The sequence below is a fragment of the Mobula birostris genome, chromosome 5 (genome assembly GCF_030028105.1).
Source record: "Mobula birostris isolate sMobBir1 chromosome 5, sMobBir1.hap1, whole genome shotgun sequence".
Classification (NCBI taxonomy): domain Eukaryota; kingdom Metazoa; phylum Chordata; class Chondrichthyes; order Myliobatiformes; family Myliobatidae; genus Mobula; species Mobula birostris.
In genome coordinates this window covers 43,289,258-43,313,401 of record NC_092374.1, presented here as the reverse complement: position 1 = coordinate 43,313,401, position 24,144 = coordinate 43,289,258, and the positions used below count along the sequence as shown (strand labels likewise).

Genomic DNA, 24,144 nt, shown 5'->3' with positions numbered 1-24,144 from the left:
GCACACTGACCCACTGTCATTTCTGGAAGTCTTGGCCACAAATACTTTCTCAGCATTCAAGCATGAGAGGTGAACACATGAGTCATTCACAAACAACACCAGGACAAACTAAGGCAGTCAGTACCATTTCACCAATTAATTTTCTGTGTGAATTACTGCTTCATTTGAAATCTTCACATAAGCTCAAAACATGTGAAATTGGAACTGGAACAAAAGGGTACTCTTGGGGTAAACAATGACTTGGAATTTTGCTGTTGGCTTTTTTCTGACGATTTTACTGGTGATAAATGATTGTGTTATCTGTGTAAAAATATTCCTTAGTACCTTTTAATTCAATGTTGAGAATATTTGCAATTTGCAATTTTCCAGTCCTCTGGCACCATGCCAGAGTCCAATGATATTTGAGAATATCATTGAAAAAATCATTTAAATATTTGAAAATATCACAATCTCAAACGTTACCTCTTTCAGGGCCCAATGGTGCAATTGATCTGGTTTGGATGATTTATTTACCCTTAGGTCTTTCAGCTTTTTGAGCACTTCCTCCTTTGTAATAGTAACTGCACTCACTTATCTTCCCTCTCACCCTTCAAGATCTGGAACACTGCTGGTGTCTTCCACAGTGAAAATTAATGAAAATACTCATTTAGTTCATCTGCCATCCTCTTGAACCCCTGTTATTTTTTCTCTAGCCTCTTTTTCTAGCAGTCCTATATCCACTCTTATCTATTTCATTTTTTGCATACTTGAAAAAGCATTTACTATCCACTTTGATATTGTTTTCTAGCTTACTTTCATACTACATCATTTCCCTCCTAATGATTGCTTTAGCTGCTCACTGAAGGGTTTTAAAAGCATTGCAATCCTTTACTTTTCTGCTAGCTTTTGTTTTGTTGTATGCCCTTTCTTTTGTTTTTACATTGGCTTTGACTTCCCTTGTCAGTCACAGTTGTACTGTTTTGCCATTCGAGTATTTCTTTGTTTTTGATATATATCTGTCCTGGAGCTTCCTCATTTTTCCCAGAAACTCATGCCATTACTGGTCTGCTGTCATCCATGCCAGCAGCTTCTTCCAATTTACTTTGACCAACTCTTTTCTCATACCACTGTAATTCTATTTACCCCACTGAAATACTGCTACATCAGACTTTACTTTCCTGCTATCAAATTTCAAGTTGAACTCAATCATATTGTGATCACTTGCTCCTAAGGGTTCTTTTACATAAAGCCCCTTAATCACCTCCAGTTCGTTACATAACTCCCAATCCAGTATAGCTGATCCCCTAATAGGCTCAACAACCAATTGCTTTAAAAAGCCACCTCATAGCCATTCAAAAAACTCTCTCTCTTCAGATCCGTTACCAACTTGATTTTCCCAATCAACCTGCATGTCACAATCTCCCATAACTATCATAATATTGCCCTTTTGACCTCCCTTCTCTATTCCCCATTGTAACCTGTGGTCCACATCCCAGCTACTGTTAGGAGGCAGGTATATAACTGCCATCAGGGTCCTTTTACCCTTACAGTTTCTTAGCTCAACCCTCAAGGATTCAACATTTTCCGATCTTATGTCACATCTTTCTACTGATTTCGTGCCATTCTTTACCAGCAGAGTCACGCCACTCCCTCTGCCTACCCTCCTATTTCTCCAATATAACGTGTAACCTTGGACATTCTGCTCCCAACTACAATCATCCTTCAGCCATGATTCAGTGATGGCCACAACATCATACCTGACGATCTGTAATAGTGCAACAAGATCATCCACCTTATTTCTTATACATGGTGCATTTAGTTATAACATTTTGAGTGCTGTATTTTCCACCCTTTTTGATTTGGCATCCCTAATGCACTGATACTCACTCTGCTGGCTACAATTTTGTCCCATCATCTGCCTGCCCTTCCTGACAGTCTGACTGCAAACTGTCTTTGCTTTTTTACCATCCCTCCTATCTTGAGTCCTTTCACTCCGGTTCGCACCCCCCTGCCAAATTAGTTTAAACCCTCCCCAACAGTTCTAACAAAGTTGCCCCTGAGAATATTGGAATATTGGAAGAGATCCCAATAATCCAAGAACCTGAAACCATGCCCCCTCCACCAGCTTCCCAGCCACACATTTATCTGCCAAGTCATCCTGTTTCTACCCTCCCTAGCACATGGCACAGGTAGCAATCCAAAAATTATTATCCTGGAGGTCCTGCTTCTCAGTTTTCTGCATGGCTCTCTAAATTCCCTCTTCAGGACCTCATTGCTTTCCCTTCCTATGTCATATGTATATGTACCAAGTCATTTAACTGCTCTCCCTCCCTCTCTAAAATGTTGTGGACACAATCCAAGATTTCCCTGACCCTGGCACCTGGGAAGCAATGTACCATCCGGGTGTCCCATTCATGTCCACAGAATTTCCTGTCTGTTCCCCTTACTATGAGTCGGCTATCACTGCCTATCACTTCTAAAGAAGTCTAAGAGAACAAGAGAAAAGTAAGGAGAAATGTAGGCAAAAATGCTGTAGATCAGAAACAGAGGTGAACATTGTATTCCATGAATACTCTGCATTAAATAATTTTGAGTGTCTTAATCATTCTACCCTTGATAGACAAAATAGTGAAAAGAGATGGGAGATGGAAAGAATTCAGAAAGCTCTCCACAGATCCCACAGATGACAACAACAAAGGAAGAAGCTTTGTTTTGCTGTATTTTGATATTCCTGATCATTGTTCCTAAATTAGTCACTTTGCACGCCAGCTAGTCAGCAATTGAAGAGCAGTGTACACTCGGCCACATTGTGCTGTATCAATAGCAAGTCAGAAATAATCAACTGTAACTCACAAGTGCAAAACCCATTTCAGATTTCTTTTCCTCTACTTGCCTGCCCTACTGAGTAACCAACATTTCCTCTCAGATTTCTTGCATCTACAATATTTGGTACAACGTTATTTCTGTGCCTGTTTTGAGCATTAGAAATTCTTTGACTGTAAACTCCTCATGCCTGCGGTGTTGCTTGCAGTGGGCACAGAGCAAGAGGTCTCACATCTGGGTTCAGGCATAATTTTTGGCAGAGGTCTGCCACAAGAGCTGTTGAGTTTCAATGAGCCCCCAACTTCTGAGTTACCTTTGATAAAGCTTCCATGGCAATTGCAAACTACATGACTTCCAACAAGTTACTTAAGTGGCAACAACACTTGGAGAGTTTGGTTGTCCTTACTCAACCTTGAGTTTCTAGGAGTGAAAAATTTGCATATATTCTTCTTTACCCCACTTGAATCTTATGAAATGATAGAAATTTACTGCAGCTATGGTTCTGACTATCCAGCTATTAGTGGGAATCTTGACCAAAAGTAGTGGGCTAAAGTTTTACTCTGAAAATATCAGCATATAATCCAAGGCCAATATCTCAATTTGGAGCAGTGGCACTATTAGAGGTGACGTCTTTCTGGTGAGAAGCTCATCTAAGGCCCTCTCAAGGTTTTTTATTGACCAATATTGTAGATTGAAGTGTGGCAGCCCATTTTGTACATCTGGCCTTTATTTGTCCCAAGTGACAGGTAGAGCAGTTCATTGCTAGCAAGCTGCTTTGAGAAGGTTGTGAAAGGAGCAAGTTTACTTTTTTTTTTCTCTTCTGCTGTGACCAGTATCAAATAATTCAATACACAGTTAGAACTACATCTCATCTGTTCTGCCTTTTTGGATAAATATCATGGAATCCTGATGTATTTAGTTATTAACCACCAAGGAAACTAGAAACTAATGCAGCTTGATTGCAATTTTATTTGGAGTCATTTACATGATCCAATTTAGTTTATATAACAAGAGGAAATACACTTCAAATGTTAGCAATTAAATGTGAGAAACTTTGTAAAGTCTCATAGATGTGAAAGGCATTTAATACATTTTTTTTGTTCTCGTGCTTTCTGAGCACCTTTCACAAATCTGAGACATCTGGTTGCTGCAGAAAAGGAAGACAGGTTCCCATTGTCCATTCCTCCTGGCAAATTATTTCTCAAATTGTGGTATAGCTGAGGAGGAATCAATTTATCCCAAGCCTACCAATAGTCCCTTCAGATCAAAAAAAGTTGCTTTGGAAATACAAGCAGACTCCAAAACCAGAGAGAGGAAACAGTTCCCCACCACAACATATCTTTGAGTTTGTACTCAAGTGTGAAAAATCCAATCACATATAGTCCAGGGACAGAACATTCAGCTCAATAAGTCTGACCAAATGTGTGCTCCATAAATTAAATTAAATTAAATAGCATATTGCTCAAACCACCATCTCCTGCTTCTCAATTACAATCTAACCTTCCAATAATTGCACTTGTTAATAGCATCCAGTTGGGGTGCTTTATCTCAATTAATGATAAATTCAGTCAGGTGGACCATATATAATTAAGGACTACATTGTATCAATTTCAGAAAGCAGAACCTTATTTAAAGAATACATATTAGGGACTTGTGAACAAAGGCTTGTGGTTTGTTAGTTACTTTGAATGGTCTCAATGAGTTGAAGGGTGTTTGGCAATCCTCACCAGAAATCTCTGTATGTGCTGAGAGATGTGTTACTCTGGTGTATGAGGTAATAGAAAGGTGCCTAATTCTTCTGGCATTCAGACACCATAGAACCTAAGACCATAAGAAATAGGAACAGAATTGGGCCATTTGGCCCAAAGAGTCTACTCTGCCATTCTATCATGGCTGATTTATTATCCCTCCCAAACCAATTCTCCTGCCTTCTCCTAGTAACCATTGACACCTTTTGTAATCAAGAACCTATCAACCTCTACTTTAAATATAACCATTAACTTTGTCTCCACAGCTGTCTGTGCCAATGAGTTCTACAGATTAGAAAAGGATAGATAAGATAGAAGTAGGAAAGTTGTTTCCTTTGGTAGGTGAGACTAGAACTAGGGGACATTGCCTCAAGATTCAGGGGAGAAGATTTAGGAAAGAGATGAGGAGAAACTGTTATTCCCAGAGAGTGGTGAATTCTCTACCCAGGGAAGCAGTTGAGGCTTCTTCACTAAATATATTTAAGATACATTTAGATAGATTTTTACATGGTAGGCGAATTAAGGGTTATGGGGAAAAGGCAGGTAGATGGAGCTGAGTTTACGGACAGATCAGCCATGATCTTATTGAGTGGCGGGGCAGGCTTGATGGGCCGGATGGCCTACTCCTGCTCCTATTTCTTACGTTCTTATGTGACTACCATCTGCCTAAGGAATTTCCCCCTCATCTCTGTTCTAAAGAGGTGTCCTTCTATTCTGTTGTGCTCTTTTGTCCTGGTGTTACGTACCCCGTTACTGGGTTACCAAACCAGCAGAAATGGAAGCAACACACATAAAAGTTGCTGGTGAGCGCAGCAGACCAGGCAGCATCTCTAGGAAGAGGTGCAGTCGACGTTTCAGGCCGAGACCCTTTGTCAGGACTAACTGAAGGAAGAGTGAGTAAGGGATTTGAAAGTTGGAGGGGGAGATCCAAAATGATAGGAGAAGACAGGAGGGGGAGGGATGGAGCCAACAGCTAGGCGGGTGATAGGCAAAACGGATACGAAAGGATCATGGGACAGGAGGTCCGGGAAGAAAGACAAGGGGGGGGGGGATCCAGAGGATGGGCAAGGGGTATATTCAGAGGGACAGAGGGAGAAAAAGGAGCGTGAGAGAAAGAATGTGTGTATAAAAATAAGTAACAGATGGGGTACGAGGGGGAGGTGGGGCATTAGCGGAAGTTAGAGAAGTCGATGTTCATGCCATCAGGTTGGAGGCTACCCAGACGGAATATAAGGTGTTGTTCCTCCAACCTGAGTGTGGCTTCATCTTTACAGTAGAGGAGGCCGTGGATAGACATGTCAGAATGGGAATGGGATGTGGAATTAAAATGTGTGGCCACTGGGAGATCCTGCTTTCTCTGGCGGACAGAGAGTAGGTGTTCAGCAAAGCGGTCTCCCAGTCTGCGTCGGGTCTCGCCAATATATAAAAGGCCACACCGGGAGCACCGGACACAGTATATCACCCCAGCCGACTCACAGGTGAAGTGTTGCCTCACCTGGAAGGACTGTTTGGGGCCCTGAATGGTGGTAAGGGAGGAAGTGTAAGGGCATATGTAGCACTTGTTCTGCTTACACGAATAAGTGCCAGGAGGGAAATCAGTGGGGAGGGATGGGGGGGACGAATGGACAAGGGAGTCACGTAGGGACCGATCCCTGCGGAATGCAGAGAAGGGGGGGAGGGAAAGATGTGCTTAGTGGTGGGATCCCGTTGGAGGTGGCGGAAGTTACGGAGAATAATATGTTGGACCCGGAGGCTGGTGGGGTGGTAGGTGAGGACCAGGGGAACCCTATTCCTAGTGGGGTGGTGAGAGGATGGAGTGAGAGCAGATGTATGTGAAATGGGGGAGATGCGTTTAAGAGCAGAGTTGATAGCGAAGGAAGGGAAGCCCCTTTCTTTAAAAAAGGAAGACATCTCCCTCGTCCTAGAATGAAAAGCCTCATCCTGAGAGCAGATGTGGCGGAAACGGAGGAATTGCGAGAAGGGGATGGCATTTTTGCAAGAGACAGGGTGAGAAGAGGAATAGTCCAGATAGCTGTGAGAGTCAGTAGGCTTATAGTAGACATCAGTGGATAAGCTGTCTCCAGAGACAAAGACAGAAAGATCTAGAAAGGGGAGGGAGGTGTCGGAAATGGACCAGGTAAACTTGAGGGCAGGGTGAGGCATGTCTATCCACGGCCTCCTCTACTGTAAAGATGAAGCCACACTCAGGTTGGAGGAACAACACCTTATATTCCGTCTGGGTAGCCTCCAACCTGATGGCATGAACATTGACTTCTCTAACTTCCGCTAATGCCCCACCTCCCCCTCGTACCCCATCTGTTACTTATTTTTATACACACATTCTTTCTCTCACTCTCCTTTTTCTCCCTCTGTCCCTCTGAATATACCCCTTGCCCATCCTCTGGGTCTCCCCTCCCCTTGTCTTTCTTCCTGGACCTCCTGTCCCATGATCTTCTCGTATCCCTTTTGCCTATCACCTGTCCAGCTCTTGGCTCCATCCCTCCCCCTCCTATCATTTTGGATCTCCCCCTCCCCCTCCAACTTTCAAATCCCTTACTCACTCTTCTTTCAGTTAGTCCTGACGAAGGGTCTCGGCCTGAAACATCGACTGCACCTCTTCCTAGAGATGTCGCCTGGCCTGCTGCGTTCACCAGCAACTTCTATGTGTGTTGCTTGAATTTCCAGCATCTGCAGAATTCCTGTTGTTTGCAGCAGAAATGGAACACTCGTTGGAGTCTGGATTACTAGGAACTAACAAAGTTTTATTAAAGAACTAAGTAATACAGTACTCTAATCGTAAGGACATAAATGTGACAGGTTAGCAATGATAATACACACATATACACAGAACTAGGGTATTAGGAATCAACCAAGCTCTGTCGCAGTCTAGGGGTAAAATGATCAGTCTTAAGTGCCGCAGAGTTCAGTTCAGTTTAGTGCAGTTTGCAGTAATCACTGTTGTCGTACTGTTGGGGGGGGGGGGGCGGGGTGAGGAGAGAGAGATATGCAATTTGGTTTCAGGCAGACCCTTTGATATCTTCTATCCCGCTGTGGTCACCGACTGTGACCCCTCCGTTCCAGATACGATTGTTCTTCTGCAGTGAACCCGGCACCCAGGCAAGGGCAGACACACACCCCAGGTTCCCACCAATCGTACCTTTACACCCTGTGAACCTCTGGTCAGTTCCCGTGAACCAGACCTCCAAACTCCCACCACTTGCGGAGGCACACTGTTCTTCCCAGGGTCTCGAGGTGTGTCGCGTACCTTAGCGAACCTGCTCTTTTTATCCCCTTGCTGGGGTATCACCTGTCCATCAAACTTCAAACAGTTCAGGTTCAAAGTAACCGGTCTGTCAATATTCTGAATTGTGTTTCTTTTCTGTTAATCCCTCTCTTCTCTCTTATTAACATTTTGAATGTTTCTCCATTGTCTCTCTTATTTCTCTCATTAACATCAATCGTCCGATAGCTTTGTTTGGTGTCACACTGGAAACCCCGTTCTCTGCAACCCCCCCCCCCCCAAACAATATGGAAATGTCCTCTCTATCTTCACTCTAGGCCTCCTAATATTTGATTAGAGTCAATGAGATTTCTCCCTCTTTCTTAAAAACTCTAGTGAGTACAGGCTCAGGGCCATTAAATGCTCCTCAGACGTTAACCATTTCATTCCTGGAAACATTCTTGGGAGCCTCCTATGGACCATCTCCAATGTCAACACACCTTTTCTTAGATAAAAGGCCCATAACTGCTCATAAGACTCCAGGTGCAGTCTGACCAATGCTTTATAAAGCCTCAGCTTTACACCCTTGCATTTATATTCTATTCCTTTCAAAATGAATGCTAGCATTAGGACTGCAAGTTAACCTTTAGGGAATCTTGCATGAGAGCTCCCAAGGTAATATTTCATGACCAACTTATGTCATCACAAAAGACCATTAGCAGACTGTAATCAGAAGATGATTCATACTGTACTATACCCTCCTGACCTAATTATTTAGTATTAGCACCTCTACAATTTCCTGTAATATTGAGCTTCACAGTCTCTGGATAAAGATGATTTTTCTGAATCCTTGGGGACTAACATTACATTGATGGTTTCTTACTTTCAATGATTGGAAATACATTCCACAAATCTACCCTCACTTTTTTCAGTCTCCATTTGCTTGCAGCAGTTGTTACCACATTGGATTATTATGAAACCGGATATTATCTTAACAGTTTATCATAGAGCAGCTGTTAGATTTTTAATTAAACCATCCAGGGAAATTGATGAAATTATGCATAATATCTCTGTGAATATCCTAATATGAAAGACGTACAAAAGTTGTATGTATTACTTACAAATTTTGTAAAACTTGTGTTTAACATCAGCAATGGTAAACGAAGGAAGCATCTGAAAAATACGATAAAAAGTAATAAGTTCGTTTTCTGCACAGTTGCAAACAGGGGTGGTGAACCTATGTCATGTGTGTCCAGGATGGAACCCTTGATTCTCTAAACCCCACCCATAATAAAAAGATACATAATAATTATCTTCACTGCCAAATGAAGCAGCAAATTATTTTTCACAACCCAAGAACAGTGAGATGTTTTCACAAGGAACATCTCTGTTAGCTTGTCACCAGCTAGACCGTTGCGAGAACATGTGACATTAGATGATATGTTTTGAAAGCAAAGTATTATAGCAATACTAGCAATCGAAATAACATTATTTTTTAACTGTCTTTTGAAAAGATTAATATTAATAATTTTTGAAAAAGTTTTCTAAAATACTTCATTTATTTAAATCTGTCTCTGTTATACTTTTGTTAATAGTAAAACAATGAATACATGTGAACAAGGAACAGTACTCATCCCTTTTCTTCAAAAAAAGCCCATATTTTTTGTTGTTAATTCAGTAATCAAATATAATTTCTGCTCAAAATTACCAGAGTATGCAAGAGAAATTTTTTAGAAAGTTATCACCATTTGAACAAAAGGGTTTGTCCCACCATATTCCATCCCGCCCCCCCCCCCCCCCCCCCCCCGGTGACAAGAGATTTTCATTAGCTGTTTCAGTCGGTAAACCAGAACTATTTCCAGGGACGTTACTCAGTACTTTTGGCAAACAGCCTGGGTAATGAAGGCTTACAGTGGAGTAGTGAGAGCATTTTCAGGGGAGTTGAGGCCATTACACTCCTCTGTACGAAGGCAAAACTGCCCTCTGAGCTGGGAGAAATGAGCTATGATTCCTGCATATTTACAGTGAGGAAAAGGACAACTCTCACTGTTTAGCACAAATTGCATTGGAGTTGCTTCTTTAGCAGATCAAAGAGCTGAAGATGCAATGCCAATTCATCTCTTCTCCTTTGTAGTTGGTGCACATTTAAGAAGATGTGTTTTTAACAAAATTATTTATTATTATGGTTTACAATTACATTCCCTACTTCCTTATGCCTCATTGTATTTATGCATATGACAATAAACTTGACTTCTTTTGTCTATTTAAATAAATGAGAAAGGAAGACAAGATCAAATGAGATGGCTTGAAAATACATCAAACATTTGCAATATTCCATCAAAAGCTTGGGGGGCATCTTTGTCAGTGGGATTAGATGAAGAGTGTGCAGGTAACTTCAACATGCAAACTATTGGGATTCACCCAGCTGTCTCCAGGTGGTATATTGTGTATTCTCCTGAAATCAGGAACCTTCATTGGAAACTTCCTTGTGGATTGCTGATTCCCAAACCCTTGGAAAGTTGCTGGCTCTTGAAAATGGAGGAACCCTCAGGGAGAAGGTTAGTCCCGTCCTAGCTAAAGATCAAGAGTGAGGTGTTAACAACTGAAATCTCAGTAAGATTAAAACCTTAGGAACTTAGATAATTCTTATCAACTTCTTTAATCTTGTCAACCAGTCTAAGTATTTCCTAATTAAAAATTAATCCAGAAGTATATGAAATAATTTGTCCACGAATATATGATTTAAAAGTATCCCAGAGTGTCCCACTGGAAATATCCTTTGTAGAATTCATTCTAAAGAAAAAATTAATCTGTTCCTCAATAAACCTAACAAAATCTGAGTCTTGAAGCAAAGTGGTATTAAATCTCCATTGTCTGGAATTAATAAATGTATCCCTTAAGTTAATTATTAATTTCAACGGTGCATGGTATCACAAATTTATTGATAACTACGCAATACTGTAATATAAATGCAGATATATCAAACAGGTTAGCAATGCTTTTATATATATAAATAGATGGTAAAGTTCAGTTCAGTTCGGGGTATTGAGTTGAGCAGTGATGGAGAGAGAGAGGGGGAATGATTTGAGTCTTCGGGTGATCTGATGCTGTCGATCTTCCCGTTGTCCTCCGAAATCCTTTAGAAGTCACCAACTGTGAGCACAACAAAGGGGACCGTTCTTCTATGGCACCTTGTCAGAGGCCTTTTGAAAATCCAAATGTACAACATCCACTGCATCCCATTTATCTATACTACTTGTAACCTCCTTAAAGAATCCCAAACAAGTTCGTCAGGCAAGTTTTCCCTTAAGAAAATCATGCTGACTTTGTCTTATCCTGCCCTGCATCACTAAGTACTCCATCACCTCATTCTTAACAATTGAAACCAACATCTTCTCAACCACAGAGGTCAAGCCAACTGGTCTATAATTTCCTTTCTACTGTCTCTCTCCTTTCTTAGAGAGTGGAGTGACATTTACAATTTTCCAGTCCTCTGGTACCATGCCAGAGTCCATTGATTCTTGAAAGATCATTACTAATGCCTCCACAATTTCTACTGCTACGTCTTTCAGAACCATAGAGAGCAGTTCAGTGGGTCTGGGTGACTTGGGTACCTTTAGGTCTTCCAGCTTTTTGGGCACCTTCTCCCTTGTAATAGGAAATGCATGCTCTTATCTTCCTTCTACCCTTCAACATCTGGCACACTTCTTGTGTCTTCCACAGTGAAGAATGTTACCAAATACTCATTTATTTCATCCTTGCTCTCCGTTATTATTTCTTTGGGTCTCGTTTTCTACCAGTCCTATATCCACTCTCATCTCTCTTTTTTTTAATATACTTGAAAAAGCTTTTCCTATCCATCTTAATATTGTTTGCAAGCTTGGTTTCATATTTCTTTTCCCCTCTAATGATTATTTTAGTTGTTCTCTGTAGGTTTTAAAAGCTTCCTCTCTCTTCCAATATATATTAATGACTTGGATGAGGGAATTAAATGCAGCATCTCCAAGTTTGCGGATGACACGAAGCTGGGCGGCAGTGTTAACTGTGAGGAGGATGCTAAGAGGATGCAGGGTGACTTGGATAGGTTGGGTGAGTGGGCAAATTCATGGCAGATGCAATTTAATGTGGATAAATGTGAAGTTGTCCACTTTGGTGGCAAAAATAGGAAAACAGATTATTATCTGAATGGTGGCCGATTAGGAAAAGGGGAGGTGCAACAAGACCTGGGTGTCATTATACACCAGTCATTGAAAGTGGGCATGCAGGTACAGCAGGCGGTGAAAAAGGCGAATGGTATGCTGGCATTTATAGCGAGAGGATTCGAGTACAGGAGCAGGGAGGTACTACTGTAGTTGTACAAGGGCTTGGTGAGACCACACCTGGAGTATTGTGTGCAGTTTTGGTCCCCTAATCTGAGGAAAGACATCCTTGCCATAGAGGGAGTACAAAGAAGGTTCACCAGATTGATTCCTGGGATGGCAGGACTTTCATATGAAGAAAGACTGGATGAACTGGGCTTGTACTCGTTGGAATTTAGAAGATTGAGGGGGGATCTGATTGAAACGTATAAGATCCTAAGGGGATTGGACAGGCTAGATGCAGGAAGATTGTTCCCGATGTTGGGGAAGTCCAGAACGAGGGGTCACAGTTTGAGGATAGAGGGGAAGCCTTTTAGGACCGAGATTAGGAAAAACTTCTTCACACAGAGAGTGGTGAATCTGTGGAATTCTCTGCCACAGGAAACAGTTGAGGCCAGTTCATTGGCTATATTTAAGAGGGAGTTAGATATGGCCCTTGTGGCTACGGGGGATCAGAGGGTATGGAGGGAAGGCTGGGGCGGGGTTCTGAGTTGGATGATCAGCCATGATCATAATAAATGGCGGTGCAGGCTCGAAGGGCCGAATGACCTACTCCTGCACCTATTTTCTATGTTTCTATGTTTCCTGTTTATTTTTGCTTTGTTGTATGCCCTTCTTTTGTTTTTACATTGGCTTTGACTTCCCTTGTGCCCCACGGTTGTACTATTTTGCCATTTGCGTAATTATTTGATTTTAGTGTAAGGGGTTTCTTCTTTTATGTTACTGCTAAGGCTAATAAAATGGTTTCTTTGTTGTGTTAAAAATAAAAATGGCTTCTTTGTTATGTTGTAAAAGTCACAAAAGGAAGAAGTCCTAGAACAGATCCCTGAGGCACACCACTAGTCACCGACCTCCATGCAGAATATCTCCCATCTACAACCACTCTTTGCCTTCTGTGGGCAAGCCAATTCTGGATCCAAAGAGCTAGGTCTCCTTCGATCCCATGCCTCCTTACTTTCTCAATAAGCCTTACACGGCGTACCTAATCAAATGCCTTGCTGAAATCCATATACACTACATATACTGCTCTACCTTCATCAATGTGTTTAGTCACATCCTCAAAAAATTCAATCAGGCTCGTAAGGCACGACCTGCCTTTGACAACCTCTCCAAAAGTTCATAAGTCCTGCCTCTCGGGATCTTCTCCATTAACTTGCCAACCACTGAAGTAAGACTCACTGGTCTATAATTTACTGGGCTATCTCTACTCCCTTTCTTGAATAAATTAACAACATCTTCAACCCTCCAATCATTGCCAGAGGATTAGCAATCTCCTCCTTTGCCTCCCACAGTATCCTGTAGTATATCTGGTCCGGTCCTGGTGACTTATCCAACTTGATGCTCTCCAAAAGCTCCAACACATCCACTTTCTTAATGTCTATATACTCAAGCTTTTCAGTCCGCTGTAAGTCATCCTACAACTGCCATGGTCCTTTTCGTAGTGAATACTGAAACAAAGTATTCATTCCGCACCTCTGGTTCCATACACACTTTTCCACCATCGCACTTGATTGGTCCTATTCTCTCATGTCTTATCCTGGTAGCAGAAATAAATGTGCATACCATTTTTGAAAACGGGGGAAAACCCAAAAATCTGAGATGCAAAGGGAATTGGGAGTCCTTGTGCAGAGCACCCTAAAAGTTAACTTGCAGGTTGAGTTAGTGGTAAGGAAGGCAAATGTAAGTTGAGCATTCATTTCAAGAGGTCTAGAATTTATGAAAAGGAACTTGATGCTGAGGCTTAATAAGGAACTAATGAGTCCTCACCTTAGGTATTGTGAACAGTTTTGGGCTTCTCATCCAAAAAGATGTGCTGGCATTGGAGAGGGTTCAGAGGAGGTTCACAAGCATGATTCTGAGAATGAAAGGAGAATCATATGAGGAATGTTTGATGGCTCTGGGTCTGTACTCATTGGAATTTAGTAGGATGTGGAGGGGTGCTCTCATTGAACTTTTTTGAATATTGTAAGGTCCAGACAGAATAGATATGGAAAGGATGTTTTCCATGATGGGGAGTTTAGGGCAAGATGGCATAGCATCAGGATAGAGGGGCATACATTTAAAACAGAGATGCGGAGAAATTTCTTTAGCTAGAGGATGGTGAATTTGTGTAATTTGTTACCACAGGCAGCTGTAGAGGCCAGGTCGTTGGGTGTTTTAAGGCAGAGTTTGATGGTTTGTTCTTTGGATATGGCATCAAAGGTTACGAGGCGAAGGCCGGGGAGTGGTGCTGAGGAGGGGAAAGAAAGGTTCGGCCATGATTGAATGGTAGAGCACACTCGATGGGCCAAATGGCCTAATTCTGCCCCTATGTCTTACGGTCTATACCTAGAAGTTTTTGTCTCCTACTTCACCCCATGAAATATGCAGACTCTTTGATTCCAGCCTGTTGACCAGTGTCCCACTCTTGGCCATGGTATCAACTGCTGCCTGGTCCCGTTCAGGAGTTTGTTTCCTCAGCCTGACTGCTCCTGTCCTTAGATTTTCCTTAAATCCTACTACTTTTGTACATTACTTACAAAAAACTGCTTTCAGATCCTATCAGTATTGACCTGAGACATCAACCATCTTTTTACCTTCACAGATGCAGCACAAGCTGCTGAGTTCCTCCAGCAATTTCTTTTTCTGATCTCTATTCCAGCATCGGCAGTCTCTTGCATTTCTCACTATCTTTCACTTTCTAATTGCATCTCATTGAAGATATCCTTGGATGATTTTCTCACAACAAATGTGTTGTATAAATAAAAACTGCCAACTTCTTTGAATTTATTTCCAGCAACAAGACCCGGAGTTCTTAACTTTAAAACAAACATTCAGAAGCAGATCTGTGCATGACACTGACAGCTGAAGTAAACTAGGGACTTTAGCTATGCAGTAAGTACAAAGTTCAAGTAAACTTATTGTCAAAGTGCATGCTGTATATATCACCATATACAAGAAATGAGTCATTTTTTTGAGGCATTCACAGTAAAAGCAAGGAACACAGTAAGATTAATTGAAGACCACACCCAACAGGATGGACAAACAACAAATGTGCAAGAGAAAACAGGCTGTGCAAATACAGAAAAGAAAAGAAGAAATAATAAGTAAATAAATTAATAAATAAACAATAAATATTGAAAGTATGAGATGAAGACTCCTTGAAATTGAGTCCATAAGTTGAGGGAACATTTCAATGATTGTGCAAGTGAAGTTGAGTGAAGTTATCTCCTCTGGTTCAAGAGCCTGGTGCTTGAGGGATAATAACTTTTCCAAAATCTAGTGGTGTGAGTCCTGAGGCTCCTGAATCTGCTTCCCAATGGCAGCCACGAGAAGACGGCATGGGCTAAATGGTAGGGGTCCTTGATGATGGATGCTACTTTCCTGCAACAATGCCTTGTAGATATGCTCAATAGTTAGGAGCGCTTTACCCATGATGGACCGGGCCATATCCACTACCTTTTATAAGCTTTTCCACACAAAGTCATTAGTGTTTCCATACCTGGTCATGATACAACCTGTCAATATTGTCTCCACCACACATCTATAGAAGTTTGACAAAGTTTTACATGACATGCTGAAGCTTCGCAAACTTTTAAGAGGTTGCTGTGATTTCTTTGTAATGGCAATTACCTACTAGGCTCAGGACAGATCCTCTAAAATAATAGCACAGTGGAGTTCAATTTTGCTGACCCTGTCCACCCCTCTTTTCCTCCTCCTGAAGTCAATAATTAGCTCCTTGGTCTTTCTGACATAGAGTGAGAGGTTGATGCTATAGGACCACTCAGACCGATTTTCAATCTCCGACCTATAAGCTGGTTTATCACCACCTTTGATTCAACCAATGACAGTAGTGTCATCAGCAGACTTAAATATGGCATTGGAGCTGTGCTTAGCCTCTCAATCCTAAGTATAAAGTGAGTAGAGCAGGGGTTAAGCACAGTGCCTTGTGGTGCACCTGTGCTGATGGAAACTGTGGAGGAGAAATTGTAGTCGATCTGAATAGACTTGCTCATGAAAGACCAAGCAGCACTCACCAGCAAAACATTTCCTCTTCCCTATTTATACAAACAATCATTAAAATGACAAAATTACTGAAACAAAATAATCCATTAATCAATTTTAGTTGCTCTTTTTAACTGGTTGTTAACCATCCTTTGACATTGAAAGTGAGTGGCAGATTTCAGTTTAGAAGCTGCTAGAGAGAAGAATCCTAGCATCTTTTTGAGTCTTCCTGAATTATTCATAACTAATCAATGTCTATCCAATAAACATTTTGCAAGCTGCTGCTGTAGGGAAAGTTTGACAAAGTGTTTTTCACAACATGAAAACAACAATGGACTCTTCCTGAGCTTTGATGTTTTAAACACTGAAGAATGGTGGGAATTATACTTCGGAACTGAGCAGCACACCACACAATTTAAAGTACAGTTCTATCTAACATTAGGAAAAATTTAACAGTTAAATTACAAAACCGAAGTCCCTTATGAAACCCTTTGAAGCAAAATAATTTAGGACGATCTTTGGGATATGTTTTTAAATTCCTGCTTCTAAAGTTAACTGAAGCATTGCTTCAGTTGTGAGAATAAATGCCTCAAAGTGCACAATGCTCTATGGAATATTAATCATCAATTGCCCAGCTCAATTCAGCCAAAACCATCAAAATTAATCATGTTTATGAGCTTTTCTTGCTCTTCATGCATCGTTAATTAATAATGCACTGACTAATGATACTCATGATCAGCTATGAATAGATGAGCTTTTCTTTCTCAGTCTGCACTGATGCCATATGCATCATTTTAGTCATTACAAAGGTCTAAAAGTAATTACATGAGCATGAGAAATTATTTGTCACTTTGCATTATCAATGTTATCCGTACCTCAGTTTATAAACATGGACGTGTTTCTCTGTGATTTTAATCAGACCATGTTAATACTTATAAGCCAAATATTTAATTATAAGGAGTAAGGTAATGTGCCTTTCATATATTCATTCTTAGGCATGCTTCTCAAAAAATGAGGCATCTAATATCTACCTATGGAGAGATATAGGTGTTGTTGCATGAATGAAATCACCAGAGAGAGTTTCTGGTAGATACAAAGCAGCTTCTTTATTCGACAAAACCAGGTACAGCAGGCATCATACGGAGTCGCTTTCATGGAACGGTCTGCTGGCCCAGTGTGACGCTCGATATTTATTTGCTAAACACAAAGGACCTTCCATATTTACAAGGTATAGACAATGCTTTCTGAAACTACATACAAACTTCACACCTTCTGATTCGCATCCATCCCACAGGCGCCAGCAGCATCTGGACGGGGCTTTTAGGAATCCATTGTTCCAAACTGAATCCACAATACATTGCCAAGGAACAGAGGACTGGTAGCCAAAGCCATTTGCTAAATGTAAACGACCTAAACCCAAAAATCACTCCAACAGTCCCTCCTCCTGGCCCTCCTGGACAAAAATAAATTTATACCAGGAAAGGCCAGCCTATGAGGATCTACTCAAATAAGGCAGCAAAAATGCCCTGTCTCGAAACTCCCCCCCTCCCCAATTTTGTGTGCCTAGATATATACCCGAGCGTTCCCTAATCACTACCTACCAAATGTTAAGCGGAGAGGCTGTTCCAGAAAATTGAACAAGTCTTTAGAAATGTGACTTCTTTTGTGTGCCTGTCGGCTCTTTCCCTGCAGGCTGATTGCAGTTTAATCACATTCCTTTGTCTTCACCCCTTCATTCTCTGGTCGCTGAAACTCTTCCAAGGAGCACCCACAGGCTCTCTCATCGATGTACAGGAAGGGGTTGGGGTGGCCTCTGTGTAAATGTCTACAAGGACCTCTCCCCGGTGGCACCCCCTTCTGAACTGTCCAGTCGATCACTGGCCCAACTGCTGAAAGGGCCCAGCTCCCAGCTCCTCATATAGACTGAAGGTGACTGCCTTCAGAAGTCGTGTGCAGTCTGAAATGCCATCGAAGTTGTGGAACTTGCTGTCTCTGCTTTAACTTAAAAATCCCTCCCCATCTATTTTCCAATCTTTTCTATTCTATGCTACCACACTAATAATCTGCCTTCAGCAAACAGCCTTCATTACAGAGTACCATCATCATCACACTATTCATGGTTTTCCAACACGCTCTCAGTGTCTTCTGCCACGCTGTCGTGGTTTTCTGCCTTTGAGTTTCCTCCGGGTATGTTTTTATCAGCTGTGGTCAGGTCTGGTATGGCTGGCTGGTGTTCCTCTCTTAGGTTCTCTGTAATTACATGGTTACTGGGTACTCTTGCTCTGTCTGTGGGAGCAACAAGAGGGTGAGTTGTATGCTTTAACCTGAGTCCAGTGTTTCCACTGGCTGCCTCACCAAGTCTGCACACAGACACACGTATCATTGGTTAAGAGTACTGTCTGTGGTCCTATCCACCTGGGGGCAGACCCTGGCCTTTCTGACAGCACCCTCACCATGACTTGGTTATCGGGCTGTGGAAGGACTATTTTCTTTCCCTCTGGCTCTCTCTGATCAACAATTTGCTGCTGTTTCGCTTGGTCCTTCAACACTTTAAGTTGATTACAAAGGTCTTCCACGTACAGCGTCATTCTATCCCTGTAAGCCCCATGGTCCCCGCAACCCGTAATTACCCCATGATATAACTTCAGTAATATCGGCCTAATACATGGTGGGGCCACCACGACTCTTTCCTCCCCGTGTGTCCAGCTCCCATCTGGTCCCTCCTTTGCTCCCTTTCTCCGCCACCTCTCCTCTTCTGCCTCCACCTCTTCATATCATTTAACTAAACTGACTTCTGTCGTTTCTTCCTGCGCACTTGCAATTTCAGTTGCCTTTTGTTCCTCTGCTGCCTTGTTCGCAATAATGTCTGCCCTCGGAGGGACTGGAAAAACTTTATGTTTTGTGACAAGCCATTCAGGATTGTTGCAGGGCCCGCCACTATGGGATGCAATTTTGGCCTGGTCTTAAGGGCATTACAGCCTATTGTTAATGGACATGATCCGCTGGGCTTTACTGGCCATATAGGCAAGTTAGTAGTGGTCGCAGTCTCTCTTTTTTTTGTTCCTTCACTATACCCTGGACAGCTGTCAGTGCATCAGTTTTTATAGGGTCCTGCTAATGGGGTTTATACAGACCCTCCTCCATTTTAACTGGGTCTATCTTTACTCGACCACAATCTTGCTTGTGTGTAGCCCACACTGCTGGGAACTGCTGACAAGGTAACCCATAGACACTATCCTGGCTCCAGTCTTTGGTGATCGGGGCAGCTACGACTATACTAGCCAGGTTGTGTATTCTGTTGGTTGTATGCGTTCGCTGCCCCTGACTTGTCCATATTATTTCTCCCTTTCCCGAATCTATAACAGCTCCTGCTTCCCTTAGGAAGTCTATTCCAAAGATAGTGCCCTCGATATTTGGACATACTCAGAAATGCACTGGAAGCTGCACTCCCCTGATTTCTAGTATTTGGGACTCGCTTCTTTCTGCTTCCGCCGTTTTCCCTCCTACACCCCTAATATAACTGGCCTGTCCGGTTGTTGGCAGAGGTAAGTCTGTTATCGATACCGATGCCCCTGTGTCCACTAACATATTACATCGCCGTCCTCCTAACAATGCTGTTATGTACATCCGCGGGTCACCAGCGTTGGCAGTGGGGCCTGCCGCCACATCTTTTTCTGACCTAGGAGCCGTCTTTACTCGCTCTATGAACTGATCGACTGGGCACCGATGGGGTGAGAGATTGCATGTTTGCAGTAACGTTCACATGTTTTACTTTCTGTTTTGGACACTGCCTCCAACCATGTCCCAATAGGCCGCACCTGTAGCATATCAACTCCTTTACCCTCCCATGTCTATTCTGACAATTCCTTGCTTCGTGCCCTGGCTGCTGACAAGCAAAACAAACTCTATGGGACATCACAGCAACTGCATCCACTATGGCCACTTTACGATCTCTCTTGCACTTTCTTTGGTCTATCTCACTGGCCCACGAAACTATTGCAGAACAGGTCGACCCCACCGTTACGCCTAACGGTGATTCATTGTGGACTTCAGGCATGCTAGGAGCCACACTCATGTCCCCACCTACATCAATGGAGCTGTAGTGGAGCGTGTATAAAGCTTCAAATTCCTTGGTGTCCATGTTCCTGAGGATCTCACCCTGTCCCTGAACTCCTCCATCCTCATCAAAAAGGCGCAACAGCGCCTTTATTTCCTGTGGAGCATCAAGAAAAGTCACCTCTGTCCCAGGATACTGACTGATGGACTTTTACCGCTGTACCATTGAAAGCATACTCACCAACTGCATCTCAGTGTGGTATGGCAATTGTCCCGTACTGGACCGCAAAGTACTCCAGCGTGTGGTGAAAACTGCCCAGCCGATTATTGGCACCCAATTGCCCACCATTGAGAACATCTACCATAAACGCTGCCTGGGCAGGGCGAAAAGCATTATCAAGGATCTATCTCACCCTAATCATGGACTTTTTACTCTCCTCTCATCTGATAGGTGCTACAGGAGCCTCCGTTCCATCACCAGCAGGTACAGGAAGAGCTTCTTCCGAGGCTGTGACCCTGCTGAACCTCACATCACAGCACTAAGCAGTATTGCACCCATATTGTACTGTCTCAGAACTTCTATAGTTGTGTCCTATAGTACTTACTTTTTATTCGCAATTACTTTGTAAATAACAACATTCTTTGCATTTCTGGTCAGGTGCTAACTGCATTTCATTGGCTTTGTATCTGTACTCAACACAATGACATTAAGGTTGAATCTAATCTAATCTAAATCTAAAACTTCCTGGTGGGCTGAGTTCAGGCCTTCCTTCAGCATTTTCAGGAAGACTTGGTCATCCCTCCCTGGATTATCCAACCCTGAATACTCCTCATACGCTCGATATTTACATTCTGCATTATCCACGGCCATCTCATCAGCTTTTTGAATCACTGCCATTATCGTTCCCCAGTTGCTCTCACCTCCCCTCAGTCACTGCCTCACCTTCCCTTTAAAAAAACAATATCTTTCTTCATTGTTGGTGTTCCCAATAGTTGCCCAGGTACCTTCCCGCACGCCCTGGGCCATCCTGTTCCACATATTCCTCAGGCACTTTGCTTTTACCAACACGTGTATATCTTTAGGGTGCATCTGGTGAATTTCAACCATTTCCTCGAGCTTACGCCAGAATTCTGAATTTCTACATGCAATTTTAAGTGAGGGCAACTCTGACAAATTACTTTGTTTCTCCCTGGGGGTGAAGGGCTTATGAATGGTCGTAATTAATGTCAAGGGCTGGTTCAGATCATCAGGGTTCTCGATCTGATGTTGTTTGATCTCAATAGGTGCCATCCCAACAGATTTATCTGGGTAAAACCTCTCCCTGAGATATCTCCACACTAATTCCCCCACTACGCAAAATATAAAAGATGGGTTCCAGTTAAACAGCACATACTTAAAACCACAAAGTATGTACTCCACAATCTGTCACTTTTGAGCACCTGAACTCATGATGCCTGCTGTATTCCTTTGCATCACACTTGAAAAACGTACACCAAAACATAGCTCCCCGAACGAGAGGACCTGCCCTCACCCTGGTGTCCCGAACGGTTGGTAACTGTCGCAACTGGTGGCTACATCTCACCAAGTTAACACACAAAGTTTCTTCACTTACATAAACACACATGCACATGCACACACTACTTTTATATCTACCAGTTCAGCTCTCTGCGTTTGTGATACCTCGTGTTCCCGTGTACTGCCGACCCGAACAGATCCAAGTGTGAGTGCTATTTTAGAAAATACTCACCCACCATACTGCTAAGATCACTGGCTACACGATGGGTCACGAAGGTATCCCATTCCTGACACCAAATGTTGTTGCATGAATGAAATCACCAGAGAGAGTTTCTGGTAGATACAAAGCAGCTTCTTTATTCGACAAAACCAGGTACAGCAGGCATCATACGGAGACGCTTTCGGTGGAAAGGTCTGCTGGCTCAATGTGGGGCTCGATATTTATTTGCTAAGTACAAAGGACTCATCCATATTTACAAAGTACAGACAATGCTTTCTTTTGAAACTACATACAAACTTCACATCTTCCGATTCGCATCCATCCCACAGGCGCTAGCAGCGTCTGGACTGGGCTTTTAGGAATTCATTGTTCCAAACTGAATCCACAATACATTATCAAAGAACAGAAGACTGGTAGCCAAAGCCATTTGCTAAATGTAAATGACCTAAACCCAAAAATCACTCTAACAGTAGAAAACATTTCGACGTGGGCTGAGCAGTGGCAAAACAAATGCTGCAGACAATTGACTCGTTCCAATGAGGGAGTGCAACAACATGCCTGTACAGTCAATGCCTTTAGCATGGCCAAGTCTCCCATAATCAACATTCATGCAGTCATCATTGAGTGGAAAATCTCCTGGATCATCCACATAAAACTGTGGGTGCAAGGGTAGAGCAGAGTCTGAATATCTGTAGAAAATGAATCATACCTTCATACCCAGAGGTCTTTCCACTACCTACACCTGATTTGTGGATAAGTATTTTGCAATTGCCTGGATGAGTGCAGCTCCAACAACATTCACTAATTTGTTATTAAAATACTGGTCCCTAAATTTAATTCAATAATCCCTGATCCACAGTAACAACAATCCAGGGATCAATTCATTAGCTGAACTATTTCTTAGTGTTAATGTGGCTTTTTTTAAATCAGTGATTTAGCCAATTACTGTTGTAAATAGACACCTTGGTTTTTTATGCTCTATGGAACACTGCTTTACCTATTTAACATCAATTTTCTAACCAGTTTCACTGAGATATGTTTTCTAAAATAGCCACAGTTTTAGCTGTTTTTTTGTGAGTCACTAATAATAACACTGTTATTTGCAGAATCGTGACTTACTCGAAAGCATCTTATATTCTTAAGCATCAGTGCTGTTGACAAAAGATGGAAACCTATTCTTAAATGTCTAATCCTTTCCACCTGCACAATGTCTATATCCTTCCATCACCTGCACATGTATGTGCCTACTTAAGATTCTTAAACACCTCTATTATTTTTGCATCCTGGGAAATCTATGCTTTTAACTCTTATTCTGATCAGCAGGGGCTAAACTGAACTAAACAAAAATATCTATAATGCATGTCTCTTCTGTTTACAAAATGCTGTATCCTATATACACAGTAAATCAAGAATTGGGTGTTTTTTATATATTCTATATACCATCAAAGCAGAAGTTTTTTTAAAATTTTCTTCAGACCGATTCTGAGCAAGAATTAGGAATCAGTGTCCACTGTAGAAAGTTGAAATATTCCACCAAATCATTTAGAAAGAATCAATTGACCCTATTCATAAACACAAGAGATTCTGTAGATGCTGGAAATCTTCAGCAGCACACATAAAATGCTGGAAATCTTCAGCAACACACATAAAATGCTGGAGGAACTCAGCAAGTAAGGCAGGATCTACGAAGGGAATAAAAAGTTGCTGTTTCAAGCTAAGTCCCTTCATCAGGACTGGAAAGGAAAGGGGTAGAAACCAGAATAGGAAAGTGGGCGAGGGGAAAGCTTGCAAGCTGGCAGGTGATAGATGAAAAAAGGTGAGGAGGAAAGGGGATGAAGTAAAATGCTGGGAGGTGATAGGTAAAGATACAAAAGGCAAAAGAAGAAGGAATCAAATAGGAGAGGAGAGTGGATTATTGAATAAAGAAAAGGAGGAAGGGGACCTGTGGAAGGTGAGGAGAAAAGGAGAGAGAGGGGAACCAGAATAGGGAGTGGAGAGATCTCTCTCCTTGCATATAAACCTGCAAATGGAACAAATGCTACACCTGCCCTAAGCCTCCTCCCTCCCCTCCACTCAGGGCCCCAAACAGTCCTTCCAGGTGAGGCGACACTTCACTTGGGTGTCTGTCAGAGTCATTTACTATATCTAGTGCTCCAGGCGCAGCCTTGTCTACATTGGTGAGACTCAAGAGAGACTGAGGGACTGTATTGTCAAGCACCTTCACTCCATCTGTCTCAAGA

General features: G+C 42.2%; 1 protein-coding gene across 4 annotated transcripts in view; it reads right to left on the bottom strand.

Moving 5' to 3' along the window:
- The window catches only part of LOC140197675 (trans-2,3-enoyl-CoA reductase-like), a 215,712-nt gene that overhangs the window by 156,403 nt on the left and 35,165 nt on the right, over positions 1–24,144 (bottom strand). For all 4 annotated transcript variants that reach the window (XM_072257976.1, XM_072257975.1, XM_072257974.1 and 1 more), the window contains exon 2: positions 8,892–8,943. In XM_072257976.1, coding sequence (XP_072114077.1) covers positions 8,892–8,943 — 52 coding nt within the window. The remainder of the gene's footprint in view (positions 1–8,891; positions 8,944–24,144) is intronic.